Here is a 16,835-nt window from a genome sequence, read left to right on the forward strand (position 1 = left end):
CTGGCTCTGTTGATCTGTTTCCTTATTTTCTTGTTACATAGTTGCTTACAGATATTTTGTAATAAATTACCAACATAATTGAAAATGGCGTGATTACATAGTGTTATTTTGACAAATAAAATATGCAGAATTTTAAAATATTGTCCCAAGAATTTTAAATTTGTTGGCACAGAAGCCTCCCAGGAGTAACTCAATGTACCTTAGGGTGTGCAAAGACACACACAGGCCCCAGAAAGCTGATAATGCAGCAGCACTTTCAAGAGAGCAAGGCAGAGAGATTGAGCTTCAAAAAGGATTTCACAGGTTGTTTAACATACATTGCATACAGCTTCATGTGCAAAATATAAATCACAGTAGAACCTCACGAACATCTCGGGAATGGAAGTTGTTCGTAAATCTGAAATGTCTGTAACTGAATAAAACAGTATGATTGTTCTTTCAAAGGTTTACAGCTGAACATTGACTTAATACAGCTTTGAAACTTTACTATGCAGATGAAAAATGCTGCTTTTAACCATCTTAATTTAAATGAAACAAGCACAAAGTTTCCTTACCTTGTAAAAAAAAATTGTTTTAAGCTTTTCCTTTATTCTGTTGTTAAGTTTACATTTAACAGGACTGTATTTGCCTTTTTTTGGGGGGGGTGTCTCAGCTGCTGCCTGATCACATACTTCTGGGTCCAAATGACATGTGGGGTTGACCGGTCAGTTCGTAACTCTGGGGTTTGTAAGTCTGAGGTTCTACTGCATGGGCCAAATGTTGTCTGCTATTCACACTGAAGTCAGTGGGACTATTTGCATGAGCAAAGACAGGATTTGGTCCTGAGTCTTTAGTTTTCTGGAAATCCTCCCTGAAACTGCAGTTCTGCTTCTCTGAAAGCACCCCACATTGGGCTCGGCTGGTCACTCAGAGGCACATCTTTTCTACAGTATGTTTTGTATTTTGTTTGCATGACAGCTCTGGGACCACTATGGTCCGAGGAAGTAGATTAAGTTTCCTTTTTCTCCTAAATAAACTGTAGATTTGCCAGGGGGATGTAAACTGTGTTGGGGTAGGGAATGGCCAGTTGGCAGAATAAACTGACGAGATACCACAATATTAAACGCTTAGCAGCCAAACACATTTATTAGTCTCTTTTTTTCCAGGAACCCAAAAATATTTTGTAGTTATAATGTAAGCAACTGAGTTGCACATAATACAATCATATCTTTAAAAAACATAAAAATAAAATAAAAACAAAAAAGCTGTTTAAAAGCCCAAAAAAACCTTCAGAAAACTTATATATGTATTACACCATCTCTCAGTTTCAATGAAATGACGACGACTTAATTCCTTATTACTCTTAATTTGTCACACTCCAATAAAACATCACCCTTTTGTTTGTTTTTTTGAAATCCAGCATGAGAAATACAGTACCTGCTATGGCAAAAAATACACATAAAATGCAACATTTCAGCTTATTTGTACATTAGTAGAGTTTAAACATTTTATTGTTTTTTAAGTGAACCAGTGATTTTAAGTACCACTATACTAAAAGTAAAATAAAAATACAGAAGAGGAGGAGAAGGGGGGGGGCAGCCTGCCATACAAAAGCACCTCAAAGTGCTGAGTTTCTGTGTCCATGGAAAACCACTAGGATAGAAAGCAAGTTCAAACACCAGGGTGTATGGATGAGAATTAAAATGAAACCTGGGCATGAAAGGAATTGTGTCACCTCCTCTCTATTCTCCCTTGTCTGCTTTCTCTGCTGCCCATCCCAGGGCGCCGGGATGGGGGAGGGGACAGGACTAGAATTAAACTAGTTTTTAATAAAGAAAGCTATTTCAAGTATAAGAAAAACACTCATAGGTAACTTGCAAAGAGCATCAATACGCACATCCACCATTTTTATGATTACATCTGCTTGTGGGGGACAGTGTTTCTGCAAGAGCGCTTTAGCTGTACCTTCCTGTTACCTTATTTATGTGCAAAGAAGGAAAGCTGCCTTTCTAATCCAGCAGTTTTGGACATCAGTGATTATCCACTCTGCATGCACTTATTTATTTAAAGGAAGGAGAGAGGAAGGGGAATCTATTTTAGAAACAAGGCTAGATTAAGTTAACCTCTTCCTCCATTCCTCCTCAAGACACAGCTCCTCCCCCATTACCTGACTTGATTGTTAGCAATGAGGAAAACCTCACCAAACCTCGGATGCCCACCATCAGCCAGGTTCCTGATCAGGTAGAAAGCTTTTGTCTTTGTAAACATAGCTCCTCAGGTCTGTGGATTTCAAAGCAGCATTTCATGTCTCCATCCAAATGGTGGAAACGAAAATAGTTTGGAACCCCTCCCCACCATTTGCTTTCCTCACCCCCTCCTTCTAAAAAAGGTTGGTTTTGGAATTTGGTTCTTTTGGGAAAAGACATAAAATTGAATTAAAAAGTAAACAGTGCAGAGTTGCCATCAGCAGAGCTATGCAATGTTTGTTCTGTTTTCTGTATAGGAAGGAAAACACATCTATCTGCACCTCAGAAATCGTGTGCAATTGCACGCAAATCTTAGGAACACCCATGCACTATTTCAGTTTTGTTCTTTGTGGAATCATGGACAGATTTCACTTGTGTGCTGGCAGAGGTGGAGAGGGTGACATATGGCAGAGTGAAGAGATGATCCTATGGGCACAGGGAGCAATGCAAGGGATGGAGAGGGCCAGTGAAGTGTCAGGAAAAAAAAGCCTTCAAATACAGAATTGAAACCAAAATCTCAAGATTTCCAAGACCAAATTCCAAAGGCATGGGCTCATATGCACATCCCTGAGACACTCATCCAAGAGAGAAGAAACTGACCGCAACATGATCGGAGAGGGGAGAAAGTATCAGAGGTTCCCTGACAGCTGTGGGATTTACCCAACAAAGACCTCTTCCCCCACCACCCTCTCAGAGATTCTGGGTGAGCTATAAGGCATATACATAAGCAGCATCTACTATTGAATGTCATTCTGTTTCAATGTACTATTGGTATATGATGGCTTCTGTGTATTAGGGACAAGGTGACACCTTATTTGAAGTGGCAGCATAACACCATTTTCATAAGTTACAGGGAGCTACACTCTCCTCTATTCCTAGAGAAGCATAAAGTGACAAAGCTCTTCCTTTTAGAATCCCCATGAGATCTACAAGATACTCCTCCCTTCCTGAAGGCAGGAAGAGATGCGTCCATGGAGGGATGACACTTCACCAGCCAAAGTCTGTTTAAAGGCAGGAAAAAGATGACACATTGCATCCAATTTAGAAATCTGATGGAAGAGGAGGAAAGTTGCAAGTACATCAATCCAACCAGGCTCAATGTCTGCTTAAAAGAATGGGCTTGTGACCTACAAGAAAAATGGCATTACTGCATATGGAAGGCAGGGGAGGAGACTGATAGCGAGGGGAAGGAGAAACTAAGCAATATGGATTGTTTAAACTCTCCATTGACTTCTGCTTTGTTAAGTCATTTAGGATCTAGATTTTTGATGGCTTAAATGCAGAAGTGTTATATTTTCCCCCCTTCCCACCTGAAGCAAACAATGTTAAGAATGAATTATCCTGCTGTTTAAACTCATAATACTTATATAGTGCTTTTCATCTGCTAAGCACTTTACAGACAAGAACTATCCAATCCTCACAAAACCCCTGTGAGGTAGGTTAGTATTATTATCCCCATTGTACAGATGAAAAAACCGAGGCAGAGAAGTTAAGTGACTTGCTCAAGAGGAAGAGGAAGGGCAAGGATTAGAACTCAAGAGTTCCAGGCTCTCAGTCCTGTGCTTAAACCACTAATCTAAGCCTCTCTCCCAGGAGGAGATCTAAGAAGCGGATAAGCCCACCAAGGTTGGAAAAGAACACAGGGCTTGAAAGGTTACATTAAAAAGGGAAATGTACCATGAGGTATTTTGTGATGAAGAACTGAAACTTCAGGATTTTTTTTTTTATTTTTTAAAAGGCAATCCAACAGTGTGGAACCCTGATAAGATCACATCTGTAAGGCAGGCACAGATGTGAGGAGAGTGTCAACATCAAGTCTATTACTCATTACAGTACTGCGAACGTCAACAAAAAATAAAATTGCTGCATGAAAAACACTGAATACAGGCAAGATAATCTCTCAGTTATGATACTGTTATCTAAGATAATGCCAAGGGTAATGCAGGTACCATGGTTCACCATGGGCAAGGGAAAGTCAAGTCAACACAAAGCTCCTATTAAGACAACGAACAGGGCAGTGAGATTTACATTTTTCTATGAGACCACTTGAAGAAGCCCACTGAGCTCCAGGTACACATGTAAGTGACAAAATCAACTGCATTTTGGGGGTGAGAAAGTGAATCCTCTTTTGCCCATTGGGACAGCAGCCACTTCCCAGTACACAAGACTAATTTCTTTAATTTAGATGGCTTTATCTACATTAGTCTTTGTTCCCTAAAATTTTCCATCACTACCACCCTCACTACATCACCAGTAGCACTAGTATAGACAAGATATTGGTAGTTACTAGCATTTTAACCGCCAAGTTCTCCTACACCTGCTCTGATCAGGGCTCGCTGACGAGTTAGCTACAACACCAGCACCCGGTTTGTAATAGTGCTCCCGTCCATTAGAGCTACACTAGAGACAGTAACAGTGGCAATTTTAGGAAAAGGTTCACGTAGACAGTTTATGAGTAAGGAGCGTCTGTGTTCCGATTCTCCTGAGAGAGTAGCTGTTTGAATGGAAAGTGAGTAGGTAAATCCCAAAAGACAGTGCCTGAGGGACTCTGTTTCCTGAGCTTGAAATGGGCCTTAACACAGGAGGTGGTCAAATCATTTCCCAAGGAATGCTGGGGTCTCATGTCACACTGTTGGCCCTTGGTTAACACTGCATGGCTAGAATTCACAATCCTGCGGAATTTGAGTTGGATTTTGGAATCAATCTTAACTGACTTCGAAAGAGTCTCTTGGGAACTTCTCTTTTCAGAAGTTGGCAATTTTGATAACTAGACAGTTTTGGAGAATTCATCACTTTCTCCTTCCCTCCACCCCAACATGGATGCACCATGGACACAGAAACTGCTGAACAGTTTAGCAAAGCTACCTCTTCTTCCCCTATACCCCCCCAGCAGAATGCATAGTTTACAATTCACTTACAAAATAAAGAAGCAATGCTGACCACATATGGGACCTTTTTTTTTTTTTTTTTTTAAAAAAAAAAAAAAAAAACACCTCTTCTTAAGTTCAGTATCAAAATTCACATTTGCATAATAATACATTTCAAGGCCATTAGAGAGGAATGAGAGCGAAGCAAAGAAAGCTGCAGAGTCTCTCCTCCCTTTGTCTTCCTGAATGGAACTGAAGGGTCCCATTAGGAGTTTCTTTTTGGGGTGAGGACTGAAAGGGGCTAATGCAACAGCTCTTGCACACCTCAGATTTGGGGTGAAGAGGTGCAATAATAGGGAAAAACAAATGGAAGGAGACACTGCAGATTCCCATGTTTAGCTACAAACAGCTTCGAAGAAACAAAAAATTACTTCAGACTTTTTTCTTTTCTTTTTTAAACACTTCTACCTCACCATTTCAAAAACATTTTTTTATTCTTGTAATACCCTGTTAATTTAAATGGCAACGTTCAATGTGCTGGAAGTTGAAGGGTTGAAAAAAATATAATTTTCCTGTTTCTCTCATTAGGACATGGAAAGAAAGGGTAAAAGTGTGCCTATACCCACAAATGGCAGAAGCTTCAAAACACCTTCTTCTCTACATGCATAAATGTGTCTCAAACATCACTGTGTTTCAATTCTCCAGTGCTTACAAAAAATTAAAGCAAGCCACACACACACACACAAAAGAGAAGCTACATAATACAAATATAAATTCAACCTGCAACTGCGGACTAGCCTAAAACTATCATCAGCTTCTGTGCATCATGTCATGTCCCTTCCCACACCCCAAACCTCTACGCCACTTATGATTACTGTGCAGTGTAGAGAACAGCCCAAAGATGCTACTTGTTGAAAGGGATCAGTGGGCTGGCATCTTTATATCTGATGTCTTGAAAGAATGAATTGACCACTGTCTCCCTACTCCAGCCCAAGTAGTCTCCTTAGACAGTTGCTGTACTCACAAAGGCACATTCATAAATACCACATTTAAGTTACTGCTTGTAAAAACAACAAAGAGGGGAAAATGTTAAGCGCTTATACCCCAATCCATCCCTACTGACCCAGGAAGAAGCATCATAAACGCATCACTTGGTGAGATACCACTCTACCTTCAGAAGGTATATATTTCTTGAAGAAGTTTTCCAACACTCCTTTTTGTTGTTGTTGCATAAATGAACGCTTTTTTCCATTTTTGGCTTACATGTTTTGGAATACAGCACACCCCCCATATAAAGCTCTGTTGTAAGGCTACCCCCTAAAGTAAGGCTGTTCTATCTTGGCTCCCTTTTCAGTCTTCTGCTCCTCCTGCACCTCCCACTAAACATACAAAACATTCAGCACCTTATATAAGGAGGGTGAGCGGATTCTGGAAGGGGTAGGGAAGGGGAAGAAAAGCACTTAATATCATAACCATGTCACTAAAATATCTATTTCCAGCAAGCTGTGCAACCTGCTCTTGCTGCTCAAGATTAGTATTAAGAAGGAACCATGTTCACCTAAGGGTGTTTCATCTAAAACACGAGAGAAACTTCCATTTATTTGTCATGGTTAAAAACAATTAAAAAAATGACGAATTTTGTTATTTGAATGCATTGATTTGTACTTTACCTAAGATGAGGCATTTAGTGCTTAAAAAGAAACACTTCTTGCTAAACACTGCCTATCTCTTGTTTGTCCATGCAAACTCTTCCCATGTCCCCTCTTCTCCCTCTGCCCACCAAACAGCCAAGAGACTGTGCCACAAAGAATATTCAGTGACTGTCTGGCACATACTTTCTACCATTTTATCTGGAGTGCACTGTTTTGTGTTTATAGGAATGGTTCCCAGGGTCAAGTCAAAATTATTCCAGCTCTCTGGCTAAGAGAAAAAAATTAAAATTCCACCTGGTTTTAACACTGCTGGATGTCCCCATTACTGACTGCCACATGCACAGCGGGAAATGGCTCTTTGCTCAGGACACTTAGTTTGCAAGATGCTCTTTTCACAACCCAAGGTTCTGGGAGATTTTCAGATACTTTCCTGCATACCTTTATAAAAAGCAATACACACACAAACTCTTGCAGCATGTGAATGTTGCTTTGTTGCATGCCACTTATTACGTTACATCTACATTGGCCTGACAACAGTTTAAAAAACAGGCTTAGAACCCTACAAGTCTGGAGACCATGAGAACATTTTCGGTGGCACAGATGGGATCTTAACCATTTTCCATAATGGAGCTAAAGCACATCTAAGGTTTTAGCCAGCCACAGAACATGGCTGAAGTCCAATCTACAGCACAAACCAAACTGCTGTAACGAAGTCCACTGACTCAGTTTTAATAGCAGCATTGTGGACTTTATTGTGGACAAACAGGGTTCTAATACAGCCTGGCCAGTCAGTGTAAAAAGGACTAAACTGTATGGCCTTATTGATTTCAGGGAAATTTTGCCAAAATGTCTCCACTGTTGGTAATACAAGTTCATTTGTGCTGGTATTTGCAATGGTGAGATATTTCTGAAAAACGTCTGTAGAGGAGACAAAATGTATTAGAACAGTGCTTAAAAGGTTAGTCCGTAGGTAGGGTACAGTCCTAGCTGCAAACTCTATTTAGCTACAAAGATTTAAGCTAATTTTGCAGAAAATTTTGCACAAGTTTCCCATTATTAACAACACTTATTCAGCCACACAAGAAGCCTTAGTGTTGGTGGACTTCTGGTATTGTAAGCATCACGTCATCTATAGTCTGTTCAGAGTAGGTATAGTCAACATATGCTTAAAACGCCAGAGGCAACTGGTGGCCCCTCTATGTTGGACTCCTAATGTCACTAACACTACCAGTTGGATTTTTCTTTTTTTGAAAAATTAGTGTAGAAAAGGCTACAGGTTCTGCATATGTTGTTTCAGCTACAAGACAAAACTCGGTCTTAATAAAATTACACTCTCCTGACAACAGTTTTTAGTTTCTTATACATCATTTCAACTTTGTATTTTTGGGAGTATTTTCTGGATTATTATTTTGCATATTTACAGTTAAGGAGACATCCATCCTTGCGATAATGGAATTTTTCCCAGGGCAGATAAAAAAATTAACTTCCACTCCAGTCAATCAGGACTTCATATCCTGAGCTACTACCTGCAAAGTACTATACGAGCATCTCAGAATACTGGAGAAGTCCTGGATTCTGAAGTCACATGGTTTGCAGTGAATTTAATATGCATGGACAGGCAGGTGTTCCTGGTTGTATTGGTAGCACTATAGCTCCACAGCTACAATCTTAAATCCTGATCCTGCAACCTCTTACTTAGACAAATAGCCCTTACTCCTGTGAGTAGCACTTACTCATTCAAGTCAGTGGCACTAACTTGAAGGAGTAAGGATTACCGCTATAAGTGTTTCCTGGATCTGACCCAGAGGGCCCAATCTGGATCTCAGATGCACATACTGGGCCCCCATTTAAGTCAATGGGAGAGCCACATGCAAGAGCAAAGTCAGACCCAGCAAGAGGGAAAGGCAGCTGAGGGATGAAACAGAAGATTATTCTACAATCAAGGCATGAACAGAGGAGGTGTGGTAGCATTTGATAAGGAAGGAGAGCGTACACTGAGGAGAACGTTGGCTTTTACAAATTATTACACGTCACCTTTGCCAGTTCAAATCCCTGCAATGAAAAACAGTGTTAAGTAGAAAGACCAAGATTTCTAATGTACTAATTTTTGAAAGCTTCAAGATGAATTTTTTTTTAAAAAAGAGAGGTCAACTTAATACAAAGGCTGAATTGTTCTCTAATATTGGAGTCTACTGAAAACATCCTGTTTATACTTCAGAGTAAAACGTGTTTGGCTTAAGGTCTCTGTTCAATACATAAATTCTTCGGTCTGTTTAAGCTGGACATCAGAAAACCAAAGTCTAAGAAAAAGTTCACACCATCTGATTGTAGAGGTCCTCAGCATTGATGGAAAAGTGTCCAGAAAAGGACAGGCATATTGGAAAAGACTAAAAGTCTTCCCAAAGGGCACCCAGTTCAAGAAATTAAATCTGCTTTCCACTAGAAATGGTGTCATATTTTAAGACTTCCTACTTTGCTCGTGTTTCTCATTTTGCATACTAGAAATCTTCACTATCACTTTCATAAAAGTTACTATGGCAGAAGGGAGAAGAGATCAAACCCATCTAATTCAGAGAATAAGCCTACAGACAATTCAGGCAACATTCAGGGGAAGCAGGGAAGCAGCTGGTACTGGAGCAGAATTTATAGAAAATAGAACATAAAAGGAAAAATTGCTAAAATGTAATTAGAAAAATTAAAACAGTGGAGGATTAAAACAGAGGAGACAGGAAATCAGGAAGAAAGGAATAATAATTGAGACATGTATGTGTTTAGATTATATGGCCATGAGAAGCAAGAATCAAGAACAGAACTGCTACAAGGTGCATTCTTTGTTTCTTCATTAACATCTTGGGAAACTGAAGATGTTGTTTTTGAGACTAACAGGAAGGACTTGACATTTGACCTCAACTGGCAGTAGAGATTCATAATCTATTCCAAGATGTGCCCTTTCCACTTCTTCTCACAAACTTTTCCTAGTTTTCTTTTCATGGTGTTCATGTGAAACAATGCTAGCAGCAACTGGCACATTTTTCCTGACCAGGACAGTCACAAATGCCTTCTCGAGAACAGTGATCTAAAAGCCAGATCTACCCAGTACCAAATTCTACTTGCCTCTTTCAGGCACTGACATCAAATAGAACTGCTTGTTTGAGAAAGGCAAGCCATATTTGGCCTATAGGAGAGTGCTGTCTGGCTAGCATGGTCCTCCAAAACTATTGTTCAAAATGGTCAGAAAAAACATTATAGAACCAAGCTAGTGACAGTGTTTAGACAAGTATTACTTGCATGGTTTCAACTATAAATTTGGACAGGACCAAAATTGACAACTAATTTTTTTCAGACTGGAAAATGGGAGGTATTAAAGTCCCTCAAGCAACTTATAAATTGATGACTCAAGATACAAGTGCCAAAGATAAAGCCTATATGGAGTTCAGGCATGGGGGTGTTTTTGGAGAGGGGAAGGATGCCCTTATGAAATGACACAGCCAAAGATTCAGTGCTCTAACCTCTTAGTAGTCATCAGCTATGGCTGTTTCCAAGGGACTGCAGCAAAGACTTTAGTTGTTTTTCACTAAGTCCTACCATTTTCTGTTCTTCGGACATTGCCAATTGATAAAGCACAGCCTCTCGCAAAGCATTCAGATAAATATCTTCCCCTCAATTTAAAAAAAGAAAAAGAAACTAAAGAATCTCTCTCTACAGGCCAGTCACACTATGATTTTCCAGATTAACTTGGCATTTTGTTTTTAACCCACTTGCATGCACACACTTGCAGGAAGAATGCAACACACAAACAGAGAACAACTGAAGTGATAGGAGAAACTTGGCATTTGATTTTTCAAATCATAAAAAGCATTCTTACTTCTTCTGTTACGTAACACACCTCATCACGTTTTCTATTCTAAGAGCAGGTGCATTCATTTTCATGGAGCGACTGGATTACATATGCCTCCATTTGCAGAATGTGTGGGTATATGTACAAAGGCACTAAAGTGGCTTGTGGTTTCAGCCTAAAAACTTCAGGCAGATTAGGCCCCTCTCCCTTTCTGGTGGGAGACAGGAGTTATTCATCCCAACACTGAGATCAGCAAAGTTGTTCTCAGGGCGGGGAGGCCTGACAGCTGGCACCTGTGGGATCAGCAGGAGAGCTTAAATATTCCCCTCAAAAAAACTAAAATTAAAGTACATTTCTGGGTGAGAGACAAAGAAAAGCAAGCAGCAAATCTTCATAATGGGGATTAACATTGACTAAGGGGTAGTTGGAAACTTAAAAATAATGACTTTTGTTCTCTAATGTACATTTCACAGGAGATTTTCAAATTCTCTCCCTCTTGATCATTTTCTGTATTAAAAAGGAGACAAGATACAACTGCTCCATTGCTAAGATATTCCATAGGTTTGGGTTAGGTTTACAGTTGCCTTTTTTTTTTTTTTTTTTTTTTTTAAAAGGTGCTTGGAGGGATAGTTCAGTCTAATTTTTACTGAAAAAGAACTAAGTGATTATACTTCCATTCACACATCTCTCTCCCACCCCATGCAACTGTACCCACATGAGACTAACAGCACTCTACAAAGAACAACCCTTCTCCCACAACTTGGTTTTCTAAGAATACAAGGAATTTCTGTTGTGCTTATTGAATTTGTTGTAATTATTGTTTTTTACAGTCTTTAAAATGCTTGATCCCCAGTTATGACAGTAACATTTGGAGATTTTTCTGCTTTTTAATTTTTTTTTAAGTAAAAACTTTCAAAGTTTTTGAAGATTCAGAAACTTGTAAAAGTTTATCAACAGGAAAGAAACAGCCATCTATTTAGGATAAGATACGGTTAAATAAACCATCTTCAAAAACTGGCTTCCTACCCTAGAATTCCTGAGAAAGCTTGCAAATTTAAAGCAGGAAAATAAATGTTAAAACAAAAACAAAAACAAAAAACACTGTTAAATGCTCCCAGAGTTAGTCTTCATCTAATATATATGCATGCATGAATGCGTGAACTTTTTGGTCTTTTTTGTGTGTATAAGTTTAAATTTTTTTTTCCTCTTTAAGCTTACTATGGAAGAACATTTTAGCTTTTCATTTTTAAATATTTCAAATCCCTCATTATGTCTTGTAAACAAGAGGGGCTCTAGCACCCGGCTTTCACCGTAGTATCGCAATGAACTCATCTAACCCAAAGTGCAGGTAAAGGGACCTTAGGGCAGGTTGGGAGAGAGAAGTGAGGAGGTGGGAACACAGCAGTGAACCAGGATGGGCGAGTCACATGACAGAATGGATACTGGCTTATTCAGGCCATCATAGGTGCTTCATTGGAAAGTACTGCTGGCACAGGGGTTTTATCTCTCCTGCATCTCTGCGCATGGCTGATCTTCATGTTGAGGCTACCAGAGACAATGTAGCTCTGCCGGGGGGGGGAGGGAGGGAACAAACCTAACTGGTAGGAGTTGGAAGAAAAACATTGGCTTCAATGTGTATGGTGGGATGGAAGAGAGGGCACAGTAAAAAAAAAACCAAAAAAAAAACCAACCAAACAAAAAATAATATTCAAAAAAGGACCAGATAGTATGTTGCAGACTCCAGTTTATACACCCACACCCTTTGGATCACATAACACTTTGCATATGAATGTATAAGCATATGTAGACGTAGCATTCCCCTCAGTCAGCCTTCAATGTCACACTGGGTTTACACAGATATGGCAATTAAAAAAAGTCACAGAATTCCCCCACCTTTCCCTCCCCTCTCTCTCTCTCACACACACACACAATTTCAGTTTGCCTTTTCCATTCCCCTCAATGTTTAAAGAGTTAAATACATTAGACACTATTGTAACCTTCAGTGAAGATGCTAAAGAAAAGAAATTCCCCTCCCCTCCCCACATCCTACAGTTAATAAGGACAACAGAGGTACACTCCCACTCAGGGTTGGAATGGGTCGGTATTTGCTGGTACAGAATGTCAGCACTTTATGCTAAACAGTATAACACAGAGCTTGACACCACCCAACTAGTGGTGGCACTTCTCAGAAGAGTACCGTCCTCTCTCTTCCCTCTTCTCCCTGATCCCACAAAATATCTCCTGCTTTGTGTAAAGGGATGTTCCTTCAGGTCTGCTACAGCTCTTTTCACAACAAGCAGTGTTGTAAGTTTTGTTCCCAGCGTGCACACACACGCACACACTGACTAGCACTGTGGATTAAAGGTCACCCCATCCTGCCCAGAGTACTATTACACTGATGCTCAAAAAATCCCAAACAAATCTTTCGTTAAATACAGAAATTAAAAAGCAACAGTACAGAAAAAGTAAAAACAAAAAAAGGTGCAATACTTTAAAAAAAGTCTTTGCTAGTTATATACCTGCCTAAGCAAAACCATGTACACAGGAAAAAACACAACACAGAGAAACAAAAGGAAACATCTGAAGTACACACTGGTTTAAGAACATTCTTAAGTAAACGTTTCTGTCAGTGATGGCCTGGTACTGTAATACATCAAGGCCTGGCACAGGTAACACTCATCAGGAGGGATACAGAAAGGAGTTAGCTGCATATGCTTTCAGGAGATGAGGCAGACAGGCCAGCAAACTGCTGACACAACTTAGTTTTGTCAGTTTTAATATAAGCAGTAAATCAATTAAGAGAATAATGTTGGTTGGGCTGGAATTTCAGGGTTTTGATGGATACTTCATGAATGGGCGTGAGTACATGTATACAGTTTGGGAGAGGGATGAGAGACTAATTTTCCAATGATACTGAAGATTGCAAGGGACTAGATAAGAACATTGGTCTTAGCCACATATAAACGTGATGTCTTCTGTCCTCTGTTTTACCCTCCACAGAAGAAAAAAAGAATGGCTTGCATTATAAAACAAACATTCTAGGGTTTACTCATCAAAACCCCACATGCAGACATAAATAAATAAATACACTGCTACTCAAAAGACAACACTGGCTTCCCTTCACACCAAATCCTTCGGACATGGCAGTGTTTTGCTCTACCACAGGGTCAGAACAAGGGCTAGGAAGCAACAACCCACATTCAATATGATCTGCAAACTTGAATTAGCACCCTCCAAAAATCAATTAAAAAAAACAAAAAGATTTGACAAATCCAGCCCAAGAAAATTTTGTTTCAGTCACTGGGACTCCTCTATACTTGTTTTCAGAATCAAGACACACAGATGGCCAGCCAGCCCATAGACCCATCAGCAATGCAGCATTCTGAGACAGTCGAGAGAGAGAGGGAGAAAATGCGTGCTCACCAGAAACAAGCACACATGGGCAGTTACATGTGCCAGAACACACTGGTATTTCTCAACCAGCCAATCACAAAGTGTTGGGATTTTTTTGAGGTTTTTTTTTTTCCATTTTTTTTTTGTTTTTAAAGTGAGGCTCCGTCAAGTCTTCCCCTCCCCCACCCCTGCAATTCTTTTGAACCCCACCCCCAACCCCACCCAACATGGTAGACCTAAGGACGGAAACACACCCAGTGCAAACAAAGTTAAAAAGCTATTTTTCAGTATATATGTTTCTTAGCAACAACTTCCGTATAACATGAAAAAGTGAAAAACTAGAAACTAATTTTTTTAATTTTTTGTGTTTAAATTTAAATGGTATGTGTACTTGCTTCACATTGTCTTTCTAAGTTGGCGTTCATGATTCAAGTATTTCAAGAGTGATATGTTCTCTTTTTGGATTCATATTCCAAACGAAAAAACTGAAGTTATATAAGGGAGGCAACTATGTGCTCAGACAGTCTGTCAATGACCCACCTTTTTTCTCTCTCCGTTTTCTTTTTTCCTTTTAAAAATGTATTTATTGCAAGTTGAAAAAAAACGAAAAGGTCAAGTTAGTGCTGCTGCTGTTCCAAAAAAGGTCACGAGGTCAGAGTTGAAAGTTCTAAGTTCAGATTGAATCCGACCCTCCTCCCAGAAGGTCTCCAGGTAGTAAGGGAGCAGGACTGCCCATTCTATGGGGATCCTCTACACTTGGGACCCCCCACAAGCTTGAAGAATAGTTTGGAGGCCCCCACAATGAAGCGCCAGAGAGATCGCCCCCACTGCTGCTGCCACCACTGCTGCTCCACTGCCCAAGCCCTGCTGACCCACCAAAAAGATTCAAAGGAGGTCCAACTGCATCTGGCTGGTTCTGTCCTGTCTCCAGGGATTGCCAGCCTGCTGCGGGTGCACTTGGGGTTGCTGCAGGTGTCGGGGGCTGAGCTTGTGCCAGAAAGCGACTAACCTCCTCATCTGTGGCAAATTCAGCCAGGATGGTAGTGTTTCCCAACACACACCTGTGGGGGCAGGGAGAAAAAAGGGTGAACGAGAAACAAAGTTCACATAAGAACCAGGGTTCATGCACAGGATTCCAAACCTTGGACACAAAATGGCAAAGACTGCCTAGACCAGTAAGGAAATTAGTGATAGAATTAAGCAAGGGAGGTGGGTGCAGTCATCTCCACTTTACCAGCTTAATCAGACTCTGCAGAACACAAACTTTCCGTTTTTTAAAAAAAATGACAGTATGTTTACAGCTCTTATGGCTGTGTAGAAAATCCAGTCCACAGAGAGAGCATGAAACATTAACAGAGTCATAAATATGCATATGAAAGAGATAATTCCCCGGTTCCGTGTGTATTATCATTTCAAAACACAAAAGCTTAAGAAAAGGTTAGAAATCAAAGAACATCAGAATGAAAGAAAAGAAATTTCTTGGATTCTCAACCTTTTCTTAAGCTTTAACATTTCTGAAAGGAAACTGAGAGCATGGGAAGAAGTCTTTGCTCCCAAGACTGCATGCACTTCCAAAGCAAGCCAGTCTCATACTCAAATTTAAGAAAACTAACAGAGGCCTGAGAACAGGAAACGAAGTCTGGGATCTGCAAAATTATTTTAAGTGCCCCTCAGTTAAAACCACAGTCTATTTTGTCTTTTCCTAGCCCTATTTTTCTGCATTGCAGAGCCCCAAGGAGTAAAGATTACTCAGAAGAGAACTGAAGAATCATTGCAGATGGGTGAAAACCAGCAATGGGGAAAAAATGCAGAAATTGTAACGTTTCTCTTTGAGACATTTTAATTAAAATGTTCCAAACTAAGAAAAAAATCAAAGATTTTTTAATTAAAAAAAGTTTTCAAAAATCTTTTGTAGAAAGAGTTAAAAAAAACATTTTCACACAAATAAAAGTTTTTTTCCCTCTACTTCAAAGGTTCTCAAACTGTGGCCCATGTTGAACTTGCTGGGGGCTCAAGGGGAGCTAGCGGGTCATATAATGCTGCATATTCCCACTCCTGATTTCCAGCTACTAAATTCTCACTAAAACACATTAAATACTTTCCTACCATCACTTTCCTATGTAAGCAACTGTTGTTGTTGCTACCACAAGGGTCTTACGCCATCATGATTAGGAGGCAATGATACATACAACCAAGAACGAGAGGACAAGTGGTCTGTGAGAACCTCTACTAAAATGTGGTCCATGCTATGAAAGAGTTTGAGAATTCCTGCTCCAGAAAACAAGCTTTCCTTCACAAAGCAATTCTTCCCACCCCCACCTCCCTTAAAAAAAAAAACACACAACAAAAAAAAGAGAGGCAGGAGGAGGAAAGGAATTTAGCTTTGGAACTCAGGTGGACTTTGTTTCAGATTGAAAATATGATTGATCACTTTGCAAAATCTTGCAGATTAATGCTCATCTGAAGCAATTTATTAATTTTCATAAACACAGCCAAATTTGAATACTCATTTGCATACTGATCCCATCAGTTCAACCCATCCATTGCAAAATCCTTGTTGTGTCACTGTCACTTTGCAGCAGCAGTTCCAACAATCTCATTCAGAAACAAAGCATCATTCCTCATCTTCTGCTGGTAAAGGACGAGACTCCTACCTCCAAGAACTGGCTTATTACCTGAGAGTTTCTAAAACATGGAAGTGGACAGACAAAAATATGGCTACTGACTTTTCATAAATATTGTTTTTCAAGATGTGTTGCACATGTCCATTCTATGCTAGGTGTGCACACGCCATGTTGCTGGAGATTTTTTTTCCCTTAATGGTATCTGTAGGACCGACCCTAGCGCCCCCTGGAGTCCT

General features: G+C 39.9%; 1 protein-coding gene across 8 annotated transcripts in view; it reads right to left on the reverse strand.

Moving 5' to 3' along the window:
- Nucleotides 1–1,098: 1,098 nt before the first annotated feature.
- TNRC6B (trinucleotide repeat containing adaptor 6B) overlaps nucleotides 1,099–16,835 on the reverse strand; it is a 283,665-nt gene continuing 267,928 nt past the window's right edge. For all 8 annotated transcript variants that reach the window (XM_075068137.1, XM_075068133.1, XM_075068124.1 and 5 more), the window contains one exon: nucleotides 1,099–15,036. In XM_075068137.1, coding sequence (XP_074924238.1) covers nucleotides 14,649–15,036 — 388 coding nt within the window. In that variant the 3' untranslated portion in view covers nucleotides 1,099–14,648. The remainder of the gene's footprint in view (nucleotides 15,037–16,835) is intronic.

This window comes from Chelonoidis abingdonii, chromosome 1 (genome assembly GCF_003597395.2).
Source record: "Chelonoidis abingdonii isolate Lonesome George chromosome 1, CheloAbing_2.0, whole genome shotgun sequence".
NCBI classification, from domain to species: domain Eukaryota; kingdom Metazoa; phylum Chordata; order Testudines; family Testudinidae; genus Chelonoidis; species Chelonoidis abingdonii.